The sequence below is a fragment of the Dermacentor variabilis genome, chromosome 3 (assembly GCF_050947875.1).
Source record: "Dermacentor variabilis isolate Ectoservices chromosome 3, ASM5094787v1, whole genome shotgun sequence".
Taxonomy (NCBI): Eukaryota; Metazoa; Arthropoda; class Arachnida; order Ixodida; family Ixodidae; genus Dermacentor; species Dermacentor variabilis.
In genome coordinates, this window is record NC_134570.1 from 162,624,365 (window position 1) to 162,642,859 (window position 18,495).

Genomic DNA, 18,495 nt, shown 5'->3' on the forward strand with positions numbered 1-18,495 from the left:
TGTACAGCTGATGTACAGTGTTTGAGCATCAGAACGTAAACGCAAGCTTGTTACCGTTATTGCTGGTCACATATGTGAGAAAATCCACGAACACGGTGTGGCCTGAAACCATTTTTCACGTCGCAATTTTTGTTGTTCGGCTCTGATTCTGTGCAGTTCCTCCCATGATCTGAACAAGTCGACAGCCGGAGCAACGAACCATGGCTGACGCTAAGAAGTCGACGACGGACAAGTAAGATCTGTGTTTCTGTTAAAAAAGAGATGCGCAGCTTTGATACACGTGTAGCAAGTAAGAAGTTTCTTACGGCACAAAGTGCAATGATCAACGTGAGCAGTTTCCAACGGCACGGCAGTGGCCTCCTCACACGCCTAATTTTATATGAATAAGCAAAGCAGTATAAAAAGCAGACAAAAAGACATAGCTCCTGTTATATAGCCGATATCGTGGTATCGTTACTACTTGTGGAATCTTCGTTGTGAGTTCTAACCATTTTAAACGCAATGGACGAACTCACATAATGTCGCATAGAAATTTGCAGACTTGTGTGGCTGATGATTGTATAAATTATGCCATTAAATCGTGCGCGGTAAGCAAAGGAATGTAGCACGGTAAATAAGAATAAGATCAGTGCTAACGACAGGGGAACATTAAAGTGCACTCTGGTAGTCTTAGGAGTTTGTAAATTCAGCTCTTCCCTCGCGCACGCAATAAAGCGCTTCGTGCTAAACTAACGAAAGAAAAAAAATTACCTGATAAAGAGCGGCCCTGTAGCATCAGCGCAAATTTTATCCCATATCCTTCATCATGTTATCGGATGATAGTTTTCAGTTTTCCGGAATTTTTTTAGGCCGCCTTGCCTATAGCAGGTGGCATTATTTGTGTCCTTCAGCTGAAGTGTTCGAACAGGCGGACATTACTAGGCCGAGAAATCAAAACACGCGTTCAACTAATTAACATAAATTCACTAATTACCTTCACAACTAATTACTTTACGGCACATCTTGCAATTTAAAAACTGTAGCCAGTGACATTCCAAGACGTATCCACTTGAAATGAATTTCCGGGATGACAGCAGTTTGGAGAGATTATTTGCGAAAATGTGGGATGGAATACATGGGCGTTCCAGTTACTTTTGTGCTTTAGTGCATTAAATACCTCGGTAAACGACTCACTAGAACAAAAGTGCATTTTCACGGCGAGTTCGATGGCGCATATCTCGAAACTGGTGTCATTCGGAAAATTAATTCACAGTGAATATCGCCTTGCAAGCTCGCCGGCTACACTTCGTAAATTGCAATGTGTGCCATAAAGTGATAAATTAAGGAGGTGATCAGTGGACGTTTGTTAATTAAGGGAACATATATCGCGATTTCTCGCACAAGTAAAGTCCGCTTGTCAGAATTAACCAGCTCAAAGACTTGAATTATGTCGTCTGCTACAGGCGATCTTTATAATTTCCGGAAAGGCTAAAAATGATCGCCACGCTTAGTTTCCACAAGACACCCACAATCACATACGAAACAAGGGAAATTCGGCAGTGGGCCAATTGGTTAAACATAACAGAGTTCTTGCGATAGAATAACGAATGGACACACTGAAGAGAGTACAAACACAGAAGACACCCAGCGCAAACTATCAAGTTTTTAGACTTCAGAAAAAAAAAAAACGATATTATGTACGTAGTCCACCTCGCATGCGTACAGATACCCTCCCAGGCCTACCGACGCCACCGATCGTCGCCAATTAGTCTAATCTTTCTTGTTTTTCTATTTTCTTTTTTGTGAGATCTGTACAAACAGGTGCACTAACACAGGAGCCATGAGGCGCCATCTTAATATTCTAATTTTCGATCATTTGTGTTTGTGTTTGGCTGCATGACGTGTATTATCGCCATCCTATCAAAAACAGATTCGCACTGCGCAAGCTGCAGTACGAACCAATTTTTCATAGGACGGTGATAATACAGGTGCTACAGAGGTGCGATATTAGGTGCAAACGCTGTCACATCTCGCCGTGCACTGCACCTAGCGCAGTGCGCGTGAATTTGCGCACGTGCATCTTGCGCGCATTTCTTTTGTCTTTCGCGGTACCGAAAAGACTACTCGGACGCCGTAGCTCACGGCAACCTTTCTAAGCCGGTGTGATGCGGTATTTACGTAAGACATGGCGACACAAGGCATGCCTTTTCTATCTTCGGCTTGTGTGTATGTACTTGCTTCAGCCCATTTGTTATTTTTGCGCAAGAACTCCAGTACATCCTAAGCTATAATAGACATCTGGGCACGCTCTGCTCTTTTGATTGTCTTGCCCTAACAAGAAAACAAACTGTACACGGAGCCCTGTACACGACTAGCCTCCAATAAGAGTTACATTGAACAATGCCTTCTTTCGCGAGTTACCACAAATTTTCGGTTTTCGTATGTCTGTTTCTATTTCTAGCTTCTTTCGTCGATCGATGCCGGACATAGTGCAAGAGAGATAGCAAACAGAGGAAAGGCCGGGAGGTCAACCATACGAGCGTCCGGTTTGCTACCCTACATTGGGGGAAGGCAAAGGGGAAACAGAAAGAGAAAAAAATTGGAGGACGCTTAAGCTTCGCCTTCAAGAGTGGAACGCGACAGCGTTCCCGTCGACCCGCCAAGGGGTGTAAGACAATGGGCTACGGCGCAGCGACTACGCGCCCCGCATCGGACGCGGTGAGCGTCGAGCAACGCAGCGTTCGGCGCGACAACGAAATGTGCGCCTGAGCAAGCGACGCACGCCTGAGCCTTAGAAACAGCTCGTATCTAAGGCAACACCGCGTTCACTAGAGGCGCTTTTGTACCGCTTTGAAGCATCGAACTCGTGGCTCAGTGGTAACGTCTCCGTCTCACCCTCCGGAGACGCTAGTTCGATTCCCACCCAGCCCATCTTGGAAGTTGCTTTTTATTTATGAAGTGCCTGCCGTGATTTATCGCTCACGGCCAACGCCGCGGACGCCGACACCGACGCCGACGACACCGGCTTTTCTGCGACACGAGCTCCTTAACGCTATCGCGTTAAAAGCAGGATAGACGGAACACTGTCTGTGCACGCAGCAAAGCGCCTGGAAATCAGTGAAGCCAAAGCAAGTGCTCCGTCGACACGTTAGGCTGCCGTCATTCTGCTGTCTGAAGCTAATCTAGGTGCTTCATAACTGGTGATGCACGTTGAAGTCACCAGTGAAGACCAAGGAGCCGGTGGGCGTCAGCAGTAGGTTGCAGTTCGTGGAAGCATACATTTAAGCTGAAGCCCAGCCGCTCTGACTTTATTCCGAATATAATGATGCGATGAGACATGATGCAGTTTAAAGAAAAGTTGGAAGGCGATCGAACGTCTATTTCAACTCCACGAAAAGCATTGTCTTCTTAGGCATGTTGGGGGCGAGAATAGATTGTAAGTTATTCTTATAGCCGTGCTGTAGCGTAAAGTTTGATCGGCATGAAATAGAAGTTGAAGCGCATTCAACATTTGAAGCCAATGTATTCAATTTCTTAGTGAATTACCTCCACTTTTCAGTGTGTTTCGAGTCCCAAACCTCCTTCGTGGGCCGACTCCGAACATAGTGTAGACTGAAAAATGTGACAGTACAGATGATGATGCCACTGACGAGCGATATAATTTATTCCCAGAGCCGTGGTGATTGTGGCTATGACGATAGTGTTGACCACGGCAGTCCATAACTCTGATGATGATGATTTTAAGATGATGACGATGATGATAACTGCCGATGAACGCCTCGAAAAGCAGTCATTTATCAACTTCCAACTAGAGCCGGAATCGACTTTCTACTTTCTTTCCCTTCTATATATTCAGAACACGCAGAGACACGAAATGCTTGCGAACAGTCGATCAGCAACAAACTATATCTTTACAGACAGCTTTGTTGTATTACGACTTCCTACCTTGCCGAACAGAATACACAGTGCATTCTTTAAGGGACAGACGCCGCTACGTTTCACTTGATAGTCACGTGTTTGCTTATGTGCTGTCCATGCCAATCAGTTGTCATTCACTTCTTTTACTCTCGTCATTGGCCACGGCAACTGAACAAACAACACGTTCAATTTTTCTGCGAGAAGGTTTTCAATGGTAGATTGTAAGGAGACACGGCGCGTTGCTCGGGGTTTGATGACCGTTGGAAATGCGTTTCGTGCCGTGCATGAGGGCAACGTTGTTGTACTGGTTGTTGTTGCCTCAAGACATCATTCGTTCCCACGAAGGGCTTTGGCCACACTGAATGGATTTAAACATACACCCAACAACATACCAATAAGGGCAAGGGTGAACATTCTAAACGGAGCATTTCGTAAATAAATAATTACGCAGATTTTGAGGGGACCTATACACAAACTTCGGAAAAAAATAAAGATAACAGTGTCCTACGGTCGGTGCCTTAGCAACGTAATCTTCCGGACGCTTCAATGAACTTGTACATATGCGTATGGAATAAGCAGACTGTACTCACATTGCTCACAATTTTTTTGTTACTTTTTCACCTAAGAACGTTCTTAAGTGAGCCGCATGCCTAAAAATCACCGTGCCCCCACACTCTCAGAAAAGTTTACACGCTTTGGGGCGTATCTTGTCCCACAACAATAATCGTCATCTGCCTTGGTTGCGTTTCCTTTCGTGAAAACTCTGCGCTCGCTACTTTCCTGTCGAGAATGCTATGCACGGAGGAAGAAAAAAGTTAGGAGAGAGCATTACGGGACGCAGCTAACATTGGCAAGCGAACGCTCCGTGAAGCCCATACATTTACTCAGCGATTGCCGAACACGCGACCTCTTACGTCAAGATCACGGAGCAAGAATCAAGATTCGCTGAGATGTTTGGTCCCCAGTAGCTATACCGGTAATTTTTATTGGGTGCACGATTGTTCTGCTGCCCTGCCGTGGCTCTGCATGCAGAGCGGGAACATTAAAACCATCCACGCCCCTTCACGTGCGATCACAAGTTGGCACAGCAAGTTTGGCTTCACTCACGTTACGCGGTGCTACGTCATAACGTTTTCCTTCCTCCATGATGCTATGCCACGGTAATAACGCGCATGCCGTTCGTGACCTGCGACTCTCACCGGGCGCGCAGCGTTGAAGGAACACTAAAGGCAAATACTGAGTGACGTGGACGGTTGAAATATCAGTCATGAAACCTGGAAACGCTTGTTTTGTGCGCCCGCTACATTACTGTCGAGAATACTCTGTCATGCTGATAACACAAATGCCGTTCGTACCTTGGAGGTACCGGGCTCGTAGCGTTAAAGGAAGGAAACACGGGCGAGACAGAAAACGATTATCATTGTGTGACAAGATACGACCCAAAGGGTGTGAGTTTGTTTAAGAGTGTACAAACTTTCTTAAGAGTGCAGTCCAGGTAATTACTGAAGTATTTTAGCGCAACAAAAAAGACACGGACGTAAGAGAAGAACACACATCAAGCCCAAACATTCAAGTAAATTTATTGTGCCACTGAATGGGTTTGTATATGTGAAGCAGTATAGATCGCGCATGCGCTTACATGAAGACAACGAACTGCGCATTCTTGTAACATAGTTATGAGTCATGTGATGCCACCTCCAAGAAACTTAATTTTTTTTTTTGTGAGAGCCAGTGAAGGGAAACTAACGCACTTATCACCCGATTTTGCTATCATCTGCGCTTCAGATATTTCACGGCTCAGCGGCGTCCTGCCACGGGACACGATCGTGCAATCGTCCTCGATAGGTTTCCAGCCATGATCGCGACAATGAATCGCCAAGAAACCACCGGTGCTATTTTTTACGTTGTTGCCGTGTTCGCGAAGCCGATCATTGAGGCAACGCCCAGTTGGCCCGATATACTGCTTCCCACGTGAAAGCGGGAGGTTGTAAACCACCCGGTGAACACACTCGACAAACTTTTTGCGGGGATTCTTAGTGCACTAATCGGACGGGACGGCATTTGGACACGTCAACTTGCAAAGCTTGCCGAACTTGTTGGGGGCAGCAAAAGACAACACTTAAATTTGTCCGAAGGACGAAGGACAAATGTAAGAGTTGCCCAATAACTGCACTAAGCATCACCGCAAAATGTTCGTCGAGTGTGTTCACCGCGAGGCTTACATACTCCCGCTTTCATGTGGGAAGCATTATATAGGGCACACTTGGCAGTGCCTCAATGATCGGCTTCGCGAACACAGAAACAACTTAAAAAGTGGCACCGGTTGGTTTTTGGCGATTCATTGTCGCGATCATGGCTGCAAACCTATCGAGGTCGAGTGCACGATTGTGTCCCGTGGCAGGACGCAGTTAGTTTCCCTTCACTGGCTCTGACAGAAAAAGAACTAAGTTTCCTGGAGGCGGCATCACATGACTCATAACTATGTTACACCAATGCGCAGTTTGTTTTCTTTATGTCACCGCATGCGCAGTCTATACTGCTTCAGATATATAGACGAGAGCACAGAAAAAAATTGAGTGGCGCCATTTTGAAGGCGCAGTGGCGCCACCTGCTGCTCCAACGGCTCCGAGCTGCCAAGCGACGCGACCGTAGGTAGACGCAGTGGTTGCGCTTTGACATTTCTTCGAAGTTCTGACGAAGGACGGGATGCTGAACTTTAGCCAAAGAATTTAGTTAGTGAACTTCAGCTTCTCGGCAAGATTGTGCTGAAAATCGGAATGGCTGTGGCAAGCCCAACGTCCGCAGACGGAGCGGATCGTTCGAATAAGTGCGCGTTACCTTTGCATGCGGAAACATTGGTTCTGCGGCTATTCCACTTTGATTTGCACGTCTGACAATACGTCATGAACTAGTAAAGGCCTTGCAGTACGCGATATGCTGCACCTCCTCGTTGTAGTGCCTATAAAAATCTCGCGACTCGCATCTTGAAAACAGGCGGCATGCCGTAGGTTCGAGTAGGCGTAGCGCATGTCCGCGGATGCCCAGATGTGTTAGTTTTTTGTCTCGGGGCGGCGGAAGAGTGAATTAACCGTGTCAACCGTGTCAACCGTGTCAGATCTACTGTGACCCCTCCCCCCCAGTGTATGCATACTTCTTTAAAAAACATCGCCGCTCTTGTCATCTGGCCAGCAGTTACGATAAGCAACACAAACCAGCTTTCACACGTAAAGGTTTCGAATAGTTGCTGAAAGCTATTGCGAAATTTCGCGGCCGCTAACGGCGATGCACGGAATTTAATCTGTTATTCATGAGTTCGACTGTCATGAGCGTGAGAGCTTTGTAACGATGCGAACACTTTCCCGGCATTTGTTTGTGAATCAAGTGGGGAGTTCCATGGAGAGAGCCGCTGAGCGAATCCCACCTCAGGGCTTTGTGTAATCGAGGCCCGTAGACAGACGAATACACGTAGAGAGACACGCACAGATACGCACATACAGAGACAAAAGGACATGCACGGCTGAATATGCCACAGCGGCAGAGCTCTCGACGTACATCGTGTTTGTCGCAAACGGTGCTCTGCCATCTGCGTTGTTTTGCACATCCATATGCGGCATATATGCCGCATCCATGCGGAATATATGCACATCCATATGTGACGCAGTGACGCCCCGATGATGTTCGGTACTTGGACGCTGCGGGCGCAGACACGTTTACACTTTGAACGACCCGCATCACAAACACGCTACATGCACGCGAACGCGTCTTGGCAGCTCACGGACCCTGGCGGCCGGTCGTTGGGTTCCGGAGTATGCGCTCAGCCCATCCGGTTCGAGACTATCGGGTTCTGTTCTATAAACCGATTCAGTGGCACAATAAATTTAGTTGAAAGTTGGCGCTTGGTGTGTGTTCTTCTCTTACGTCCGTGTCTTTTCTGTTGCGCAATAATATTTCAGTAATGGATTACCAACTTGCCCGGAATGCTGCTCTCATGCAGTCCAGCTCCCGTACTCTAAAATATATTTACACCCTTTCGGGCGTACATTGTCCACAGACGATCACCATCTGCCTTGCTTACGTTTCCTTTCGACAAAACTGTTCGCCAAGAATGGTATGTGACGATGATAACGCGCATGCCGTTCCTGGCCTGGATGTACGGGTGGGGGTGGGGGGACGCAGCCTTAAATTCACGGGCAGTAAATGTTTATGAGGAGCACGGGACCGTGCCGGTCATGCGCTGTGGCTTATGTCTATGCAGGTTCAAAACAACGTGCTCGGGAGCACGCGCCGTCATGGACAAGAAACAATCCACTAGATATAATTCGGCCGTCTACGCTCTACACTCTCAGAAAAATTTACACCCTTTGGGGCGTATCTTGTCCCACAACGATAATCGTCATCTGTCTTGCCCGCGTTTCCTTTCTTTAACGCTGCGAGCCCGGTACTTCCCAGTCACGAACGGCATGCGCGTTATCAGTGGCGCGTTATCAGTGTGACGCAGCATTCTCGACAGGAAAGTAGCGAGCGCCGAGTTTCAAGAAAGGAAACGCAAGCAAGGCAGATGACGATTATTGTTGTGGGACAAATATACACCCCAATGGGTGAAACCGTCTTAAGAGTGTAAAAAATATGCACCCTTTGGGGTGTATATCTGCCACACAACGATAATCGTTCATCTGCCTTGACGCGCTTCCGTTATTTAACGCTGCGAGCCCGGTACTTTCCAGTAACAAACGGCATGCGCGTTATCAGCATGACATAGCATTTTCGACAGGAAAGTAGTAGGCGCGGCGTTTTCAAGAAAGGAAATGCATCAAGGCAGATGACGAATATTCTTGTGTGGCAGAGATACACTCCAAAGAGTGCAAACTTTTCTTAGAGTGTACACTCTAAAAGAAATTTGCGCCCTTTGGGCTGTCAGGTGCTGCCAGGTGCACTGTCTTACACTCTTAGAAAAATTTACACCCTTTGGGGCTTATCTTGTCCCACAACAATAATCGTCATTTGTCTTACCCGCGTTTCTTTCCTTTAACGCCGCGAGCTTGGTACTTCCCAGTTACGAACTGCATGCGCGCTATCAGTGTGACGCAGCATTCTCGACAGGAAAGTAGCGAGCGCCGAATTTTCAGGAAAGGAAACGCAAGCAAGGCAGATGACGATTATTGTTGTGGGACAAATATACACCCCTAAGGGTGCAACCGTTCTAAGAGTGTAGGCAAAAAGCACACCCTTTGCGGTGTATATTTGCCACGCGACAACAACCGTCATCTGCCTTGCTTGCGTTTCCTTTCTTGAAAACGCTGCGCCCGCTGCTGTCCTGTCGGGAATGCTTGTCATGCTAATAACGCGCGTGCCGTTCGTTACTCGGAAGTACCGGGCTCGCAGCGTTAAAGAAAGGAAATACGGACAAGACAGATGACGTTAATTGTTGTGTGACAAGATACAAGCCGAAGGGTGTAATTTCGTTTTAGAGTGTAGTATAACACCATCTATTGCAATTGAAAAGCAATAACGTAATAGCGACGGGTGCATAAATGTGTGAAGAGAAAGCGGGTATATGCATTTTTTGAGGCGTTATTCTGGTTTTATTCCTTGCAACTACCTCATTTTGCACCAATATATCACGCAGAAACACTAGCAAATATTTTAGCCCTTCGGAAATTTGCTGTAAATTATTCCACAGTTGAAATAGTGGCCGATTCGTTGTCACTGTGCACAACACTCACCTCATCCTCTGACAGTACGATGTGAACGTACTATAATCATAATTCCTTCGATTTTACGACTTTTGCGCTTGATCTGAGTACCAGGTCCACAATCGCCGTTCCATCCTTTGGTGGACCAGTCTTGTCTGTTTTGCCTTTCTTCTTCTTATATCACCGCGGCTAGATTTACTAAATTTTCTCCTCTAAAGTACTCTGAAGAACAGACATGCCGAATAACAGATTTTAGCCATTTGCTTTTCCCTAGGACAATCAAAGATGTCCCACATGTAAATCAGAAATCACACTCACGAAATTGCCGATGCCGTACACCACCATTAAATATTTATTTACGCAGGCTTGATCTGGCGCTGTCCCCTTCATGTCATATCTGCAAACAACATGGATGGTCATCTATTTGCAATCCACAGAAAGAATAATTTGTAAATTCCATTTCGAAAATTAACCATTGGTGCCAACACTGAAAACATTCTGTCCATGGGGCGTTTATATTGAGTTTAAATCACATAGCCTATGCATGGCTTCTGCGAATCACTTTTTGACGCAAGGAGAATACCTGGGTAATTCTGCTATTTATTATTTAATGTGTAACAAAATTCGAATTGTAACTGTACGAAAGTTCATTGCCCTCAAGTTGTCTCTCCTTTCGAAACGCACGCATTTCCCTCTAAGGAAACAAAAGAAAAGTGGCTCCAACATTAGCTCGTTCACTTTAATTAATTTGTAGAATTTCAACCATTACATCGCGTATATTTTTCCCCTGATGTTTTCACGTCCGGCACCACCCGTTTAACCGCCCGCTGCTTGGGCAATCCGTAGTGAGTGGAACGCGCCATAATATCGGCGACAAGCAAGCAAGCAACCTCAGCTCAGCCAGTTATGCAGCGCGTGCTTGTCTGCGTACTGATACCCGCCGTGGTTGCTTAGTGGCAACTGTGTTGGGCTGCTAAGCACGAGGGGGCGGAATCGAATCCCAGCCATGGCGGTCGCATTTCGATGGGGGCTGAATGCGAAAATACCCGTGTACTTAGATTTAGGTGCACGTTAAAGAACCCCAGGTGGTGGAAATTTCCGGAGTCCCCCACTACAGCGTGCCTCATAATCAGGAAGTGGTTTTGACACGTAAAACTTCATAATATTTCTTTTTTACTGATCACATCGGCGAAGTGCTTTCATTTACTATACTGCTTGTCGCATGCATTTGCTTGTTATATTTTACATTTACTTTCACTTCTCTGGAGGCACCGTCGGTGCTTCTATTATTTTGTGCCAGCTTCACCTTGTGTCGGTTTATCTTTCTTTCAATATAAGCCCTCCATATATTAGCGTACATACTGGTATTCTTATACAGATGTAATAAAGTTTAGGTACGCTCACGTGCGCGATAATAACTTTGCAGAGGCACATTCGGTGGCGTCTGCTCATCGCGATCATCGCCTATTTGCTTCCCCAGACACCGCTGTCGATCCATTGCAACAACAACAACAAAAAAAGAAACGGCAATACTTACGAAACTATATCGTAGCGGTGCTCTGTGACAAAGCACGCTGCCCTATGAGCCGAGGATGTCGCGCTGGTCGGCGGACCATTGTTCTTATCGCTCTGCGAAGAAGGCAAACCATGAAAAGCATGCGCACGTCTGGAATGTGAAAGCTCTCTGCACCTTTTTTTCTCCAGGAAACCTTTTTCTCTAGACGTGCCAACAGCTCGACGCGGAGAGCCCTATTGCGCGTTGACCATGGCCTCCGAGACTGTGCGCGCTGCCAGGTATTGCTCCAGCCGTGCCATTAACGATGAGAGAGTGTAAGTTCAGTGGTGGGCGTGGCCAGATCCTCCTTTGCACCACGGCGCTCGAAACAGAGTGCTTTTCATCATAGAGTTAGTATGCGATTTCTAGAGGAAGAGAGAGAGAGGAAACATTCATTTATCATGAGTTTGGGCGACTTCCTCGCAGGGTGGAGCCATTAGTTCAGGACCCCATTGGCTCGCGCCACTCCGCGTGCCCGCCGGATCAGCCGTCGCTGCTCTTGCGGGTCTGAGCTGGTCAGCGCAGTGTCCCAGCAGGAAGGGGAAGGTGAAGAAATAGGGGAGTAGCCCGGAGGGTGTGGGCACTACGAGGTGCAATGATATACTGTGGGCTTTGCTCCACAATAGCGACAGTATGAGGCATATTGTGTGGGGTGGAAGAGGTGAAGATAAAAGAGGCAAGGAAATGAATCAGTTTGAAGCTGTCGCCACGCGAACGCATCTTCTCGATTAAGGGAATTATGCGGTGGAGAGAAGTGCCTCCTGGTATCTCTGTAATATTCTAGAGTTTCAGTGTAGTTCAGTGGTTCTGTCGGTGCGCCGTTTGGGTTGGACAGCTCTTCAAATGGCGCCCGGTTAGCGAGCTCTCGGGCTACCGCATTAGCGCGTTCATTACCATGGAGAGAGGCCTGTCCAGGTGTCCAGACGATACGCACCATGTGTGCTGATGTGGGGTGCAATGATGTAAGGATGCGGTGTGTATAGGGTGTCACGTTCCCTTGTTCCAAAGTCCTGCAGGCGGTCTGAGAATCAGTGACCACTGTGATAGGGCCATCCGGCTCCGGCATGGTTGAAGCGTGCACGATGGCTAGGGCAATAACAGCCTCTTCAGCCGTGCCACTGTCCACAGTGTTGAGCGAGGCCGAAGCTCTCAGAATGTCTGCATTATCTAGTACGACTAGACATAGGGCACGTTTCTGTGGGTGGCGGGCCACGTCGGTGTACATGACTGGAGTGTTTGATTTGTCATCGCCAAATAAGCGAGCCAGGGCTTGTGCTCTTGCCTTTCGTCGACCTTTATGACGGTCAGGGTGCATATTCCGGGGAACTGGGGCCACGTGAATTTTGTTGCGAATGCTAAGCGGAAGAAGTGTGCGGTTTTCCTGTTGTGGTTTTCTTGGTATTTGGTATCCTAGCCGGGATAGAATGTGGCACCCTTGAATTGTTCGTTGCAGACGTTGCAATTGGCTGTTAATATGGCCTTCAACTAGTTCGCGGGTGGTGTTGTGCACCGTACTAGGAGCTGCGTAGACGCATGTTGGGGTAGTCCCAGCGCTGCCTTTAGTGCCGTACCGAGGAGGGTGTCCATCTGGTGCATCTCAGTCTGAGTTTGATTATGATAGGGGAGGTGGTAGGTTAATCGGCCAATTATGAGGGCTTGCACGATTCGGAGTACGCCTTTTTCTTTCAGTCCTTGTCGGCGGTTTGTAATGCGCTTTATCATGTGCGTTATTTGGGTAAGTTGTTGGCGGAGCACGTGTAGGGTATGTGTGGCCTTCCCGTTGTGTCGTATGTGAAGTCCTAGTACACGTAGTCTGTCTACCCTTGGAATAACGTTGCCATTGAGATGCAATGTGATGGCTGGTGGAATATCGTCCTTCTTCCGTTTCTTTGAATACAAGCAGGAGCTCCGACTTCTCAGCTGCGCATGTGAGTCCTCCGGCTGTTGCATACTCTTGAACTTTATTTACGGCTTTCTGTATTGCGTCTTGAGTGGCGCCGTCTGACCCCGTGGTCACCCAGATTGTAATATCATCGGCGTACAGGGCGTGCTGCACGTTCGGAAGTTTGTCGAGGAGCGGTGGTAGCTTTGCCATCGCCATGTTGAACAGGGTGGGTGAGAGAACCCAACCCTGGGGAGTCGCTCTGCCGGAAAGTTTATGATATCCGACCGAATATCACCTAGGCCGATGGTGGCTGTTCGGTCAGATAAAAATGCTCGTACATAATCATAGATGCGCTTTGCGCATCGGGAGAATGCAAGGTTGTTTAGAATGAGGTCATGTGAGACGTTATCGAAGGCTCCTTTGAGGTCCAACGCCAGAAAGGCTCTTGTTTCAGCTTTACTTGGACCATCCACAACATCATCCTTAAGTTGTAGGAGTATGTCCTGCGCTGACAGACCTGGTCGATAGCCTAAAAAGGTATTGGGAAAGAATTGGTTCTCTTCGAGGTGAGGCTGGAGGCGACTTAGAACTACGTGCTGGAAGAGTTTGCCAGTACACGAAGTCAGGGAAATGGGTCTGAGATTTTGGAGGGACAGCGGTTTCCCGGGTTTCGGAATTAAGGTTATATCGGGCGTGTCACCATTCCTGTGGAAGGGTTCCGTTTTGCCAATTGTCGTTGTAGTATGCAGTGAGTTGGCGTATGGCCTGGTCGTCGAGGTTGGGTAGCAGTGCATAGTGAATGCCGTCTGCTCCGGGCGCAGTGTTTCGTCTTATGCCGTGTAGGGCTGCCCTCACTTCTGGCTCTGTAATATCGCCGTCCAGTTGGGTTGCTTCCTCGTGTGGATAGTCTTTGTACTCCGGTCGGTGGCCTGTAGCAACGTATCTTTGTTGCAGTGTTTGGAGGAGCGCGTCATCATTCATTTGTTCTTTGTGGATGATAGTGTGGACTGTGTTCGTTGTGTGCATTTTTGTGTGCGTTGGGTCGAGTAGTGCTCTGAGGAGGGAACACGTTTTGGAACTACTTAGTGTGCCATTAAGGCGGTCGCAGAGGTTGTGCCAATTGCTATTAGTGAGGCTGGTGGCGTATTCTTCAGCTTCTGCTGTGATCCGGGCGATTCTTTGTTCCAGCCTACGGTTGTGCCTCTGCCTCTTCCATCGTTTGGTCAGGCCTCTTCAAGCATCCCAGAGATGGAGCAGATGTCTGTCCACATCTAGTGTCTCCGTTGTTGCAGTAAGTTGTTTAGTGGCTGCTTTAAAATCTGCTTGTAGCTGTTGTGTCCACTCGCGTAGAGATGGCGGGTCGTATTGTTCATATTTGGTCCTGTTGCGCCGGAAAGTCTCCCAGTGCGTTATTTTATATGAACGTTCTGGGGTGCGTATGGCCACCAGTTGGATGTCTGTGGCTAGAATGCTGTTGTCACTCCCCAGATTCTCCATTAGGTTGTTCCGGGGGTATTGAGTCAACCCCTTGGCCATTGTTAGGTCAGGGCAGGTATCCCTGCATACACTGTTGCCCGTCCTGGTTGGTTTGTCAGGTTCTGTCAGCAGAGTGAATTGATGAAGTTTCATGGCGTGGGCTAGACGGCGGCCTTTTGGAGTTTCTGTTTGGTACCTCCAGGCTGGGTGGGACGCATTGAAATCTCCCAGAATAACCAATTTTTTGGCTTGTTTACTTGCGGCCGAACAAAGTTGTGCGAAGTCGTCTCGTCGCAATTTGGGTGCACTGTAGATATTAAGTAAAAACAAGCTGGTTTTATATCGATTCCTAGGTACAATTTCTAAGAGCACATGCGGAATGTTACAGCTGTCGAGTGTGCGCTCGATCACTGTGATTTGTACGGACACAACGGTGGCAGCTAGTGGTTGTTTGGTGGTGTCATGCTTGTCGGTATATGCATTGTATCCACTGAGTGTGGGAGTGCAATGTACTTCTTGAAGTGCTATAACGTCTGGTGGGTGAGGACGTGTGGCTAGGAACTGTGTGAGGGAACCCTTCTTCCTTCGGTGCCCTCTACAATTCCGTTGCCACACCTGGAAGGTGGTTGTAGTGCGCCTCTTAGGCAAAGCTGAAAGTAAAAACTGGCGAACGGTAAGGTGCCATAATGTTGCTAGGACTCATTTCTGTAGCACTAAATATTATCAAAATCTTGTGCAAGAACTTGCACTAACGCCAAGCATGTACGTGTGTACAACGCGCAATGTTCATTCCGAATGTATTTCTGACAGATGGACGGCTATTTACTGCATCTACAAGATACACGCGCCAGCACGCACTCCCTTACTAACACGGGGGACGGAAATAAACTAAGGGCCCTACCCCTTCCGGGCGCTAAGCTTAAAGATTAAATGAAGTCACGTGGTACTTTTCCGCTGTAGCGGCCATTTCGTCGGGCCACAATGGCGGTTTTCTTATGGTGGTGTTTGCTGATGCGTGTGCCATCCCGTAAATTTCGTACCGTGGTAAAGGCGCCTTGTGTGGAGCATGGCGTTAGTCTACGTTTTTGTTCCGGTGTGTTGTCTAGACCGCGCTCTCCTGGTTGTTGTTGTCGCCAGGTGGGAGTGAAAAAAGTGAAAGGCCTGAAACGAGCGCGCATGCAACCCCGTGCACCACGCACCACGCCACGAACGACTGACGATCTGGGAATATCCCGTCTTAAGTGTATCCAGGCTAACGCGTCATCGTAGACTGAAACCACTGTGCTTCAGAATGTACGATAAGCGCCTTGCAGCTCAGTGATAGCTGTGCAGAGCTCCCACTCTTGTCAGCGGACGATCTATTTGTGGCACGCAAAATAGTCATGTGGAGGGATGGCAAAGAAGCGGCTGCTGTGAGTAATTATGGGAGGAACGCTCCTTACCGCAAGTATCTGTGTGCAAGAGGGGCGCACGGAAGTGAAGGTTGGCGGACGCGGTGCAGGAGCGAACAAGCCTCGAAAGAACAACGTACGCCTGCGTGTCCATCAAACGGCTAATGGTCGCACGTACGCCCTGTCAACGCGCTAGCCGCACACATACGCTCTTACTGTTCGGCACTGCAGTACTTCGTTTGCGTGAAGCTTCGCTTACCGTGAGAACAATATGCCTCAGGTCGCAGAAGGTATATTTAAACGAGTAACGACGTACTCATCTGCTGGTCTCTTTTGTCACATCTCCGTTTGTCACGTCTCCGCGGTGCGCGGTCGCCCCAAACTCGTTCAATAAAGCGAGACGATTCCTATAAAGCCACGACCAGCACAGGTGTCTTTCTCATAAACTGCAGATAGGCTAGCCATGGGTGACGATGAGCGTAAAGTGTGCTGTCGGTCATCGCCTGTTCATTCTTGCAGTGCGGTCAGAACGCAGATTCATCTTCAGAGAAGCCGGCAAAAGTAGCGCTGGACGGGGCTTACAGTCTAACTTGCGGTCTAACTTGAGTCAAAGACTTGAGTCTAACTTACTCGCACGAAATTACTTATCACACTAAAGAGAAACCATCCCACATGGGAGTAAACGCCTCGTCACGTAGCGCATTCCCGAATGTGAGTTCAATATACTCCATTCATATCGAGTTTTAGTTAGCTCCATTTCTCACAAGAGTTTTTATAGTGTTCAAATAGGAGTAAATATTACTTCATTCCTTGTAGGAGTTTTTTAAGGGTTCCAATTGGACTGAACATTACTTCATTTCCGGAAGCGGCTTTTAGGCATCCTAATTTCAAGGAATATTACTTCATTCCTTGTAGGAGTTTTTTAAGGGTTCCAATTGGACTGAACATTCATTTCCGGAAGCGGCTTTTAGGCATCCTAATTTCAAGGAATATTACTTCATTCCTTGAAGGAGTTTTCAAGTGTTCAAATTGGAGTGAACATTACTTCCATACTTCACAGAGTTTTAGGGGTTTCATATGTAGAAAATATTACTTAATTTCTGGAAAAGTTTCTCGATATCTTGCTACCTTATTTATACTTTTTTTCTCCTGCAATGATATTACGGCTCAGCTTTTGTGCCGTGGCTTTAGGACACTTGTTAACGACCGATGAAGTACTGCAAGAGCAATGTTCTGTGCCGGTAACAAATTTAGCGTAATTTATTTTGTTTCTCTCCTTTCTAGACATGTTTGCTTATATATTTCTCGGAAATTTTTCACTTTGCCGGAGGGTAGGGGGCAGTGGCCCAGCCAGCTTTCCGAATCACGCCATTATGAGGTCTTATATGAGTAGTTACAAGATCTCATAGCAAGTGATAGTTCAATTTAACAGCCTGAAACCCCTCGCCCCACCCACTGGAGTCTCTCCGATAAGCCATACGACAAGCGACTTCAGTTTAAACACGTTAGGATGATGTATGTGTTTTGTGCATATTAATACGCACAAATACACGTCAGTGAAAAAAAAAATATTATGCAGATACGACGCACTGTGGGAATCGATATAAGCGAAGCTTTGGCTGCTGCTTGCGTTCATTGACGTTATTTGGCGGTGATATATTGATGGCATAACGACAGTCGCGACGTGATGTGAAATGCTACCTTGTCTGCTCCACTTGCGTTTGTTGTTCTTGCTCCGTTCGACCCTTTATGCGCGCCTCCGTTTCCCCGGCACAAAGTGCACGTTTCCGGTGCCATTCTGGGTTGTAAAGTTGCAACTCACAAAACTGCCATCTCTCTCTCTCTCTCTATTCCTTCTCTAACATTCACTCCACGTCCTCCCTCTATTGCCGTTGCTGCTGCGGATAAGCACGGGGACAAGCGCAGCAGCTCCTGCCCTACTTTTGTGCGTGTGTGTGTGTGGGGGGGGGGGAGGGGGGATCACGCTTAATTACGGCATAAAGAGGGCGCAAAGAGACCGCAAGGCAGCTGGCACAAGGACAGCATTGAACGTGCTCTCAGGAACGGAGGAAGCCTAAAAGCAGTGAAGAAGAAACTAGGAATTGGCAAGAATCAGATGCATGTGTGAAGAGACAGAGCCGGCAATATCATTACTAATATAGATGAGATAGTTCATGTGGCTGAGGAGTTCTATAGAGATTTATACAGTACCAGTGGCACCCACGAGGTTAATGAAAGAGAGAATAGTATAGAGGAATTTGAAATCCCACAAGTAACGCCGGAAGTAGTAAAGAAAGTATTGGGAGCTATGCAAAGGGGGAAGGCAGCTGGGGAGGATCAGGTAACAGCAGATTTGTTGAAGGATGGCGGACAGATTGCTCTAGAAAAACTGGCCACCCTGTATACGCAATGCCTCAAGACCTCGAGCGTACCGGAATCTTGGAAGAACGCTAACATAATCCTAATTCATAAGAAAGGGGACGCCAAAGACTTGAAAAATTATAGACCGATCAGCTTACTGTCCGTTGCCTACAAAGTATTTACTAAGGTAATTGCAAATAGAATCAGGGACACCTTAGACTTATGTGAACCAAAGGA

General features: G+C 47.5%; 1 protein-coding gene across 1 annotated transcript in view; it reads left to right on the top strand.

The window, feature by feature from the left end:
• The window catches only part of LOC142574877 (aminopeptidase NAALADL1-like), a 60,649-nt gene that overhangs the window by 275 nt on the left and 41,879 nt on the right, over positions 1–18,495 (top strand). Inside the window, exon 2 of the mRNA XM_075683876.1 lies at positions 157–232. Within this exon, the coding sequence (XP_075539991.1) occupies positions 201–232 (32 nt within the window). The 5' untranslated portion in view covers positions 157–200. The remainder of the gene's footprint in view (positions 1–156; positions 233–18,495) is intronic.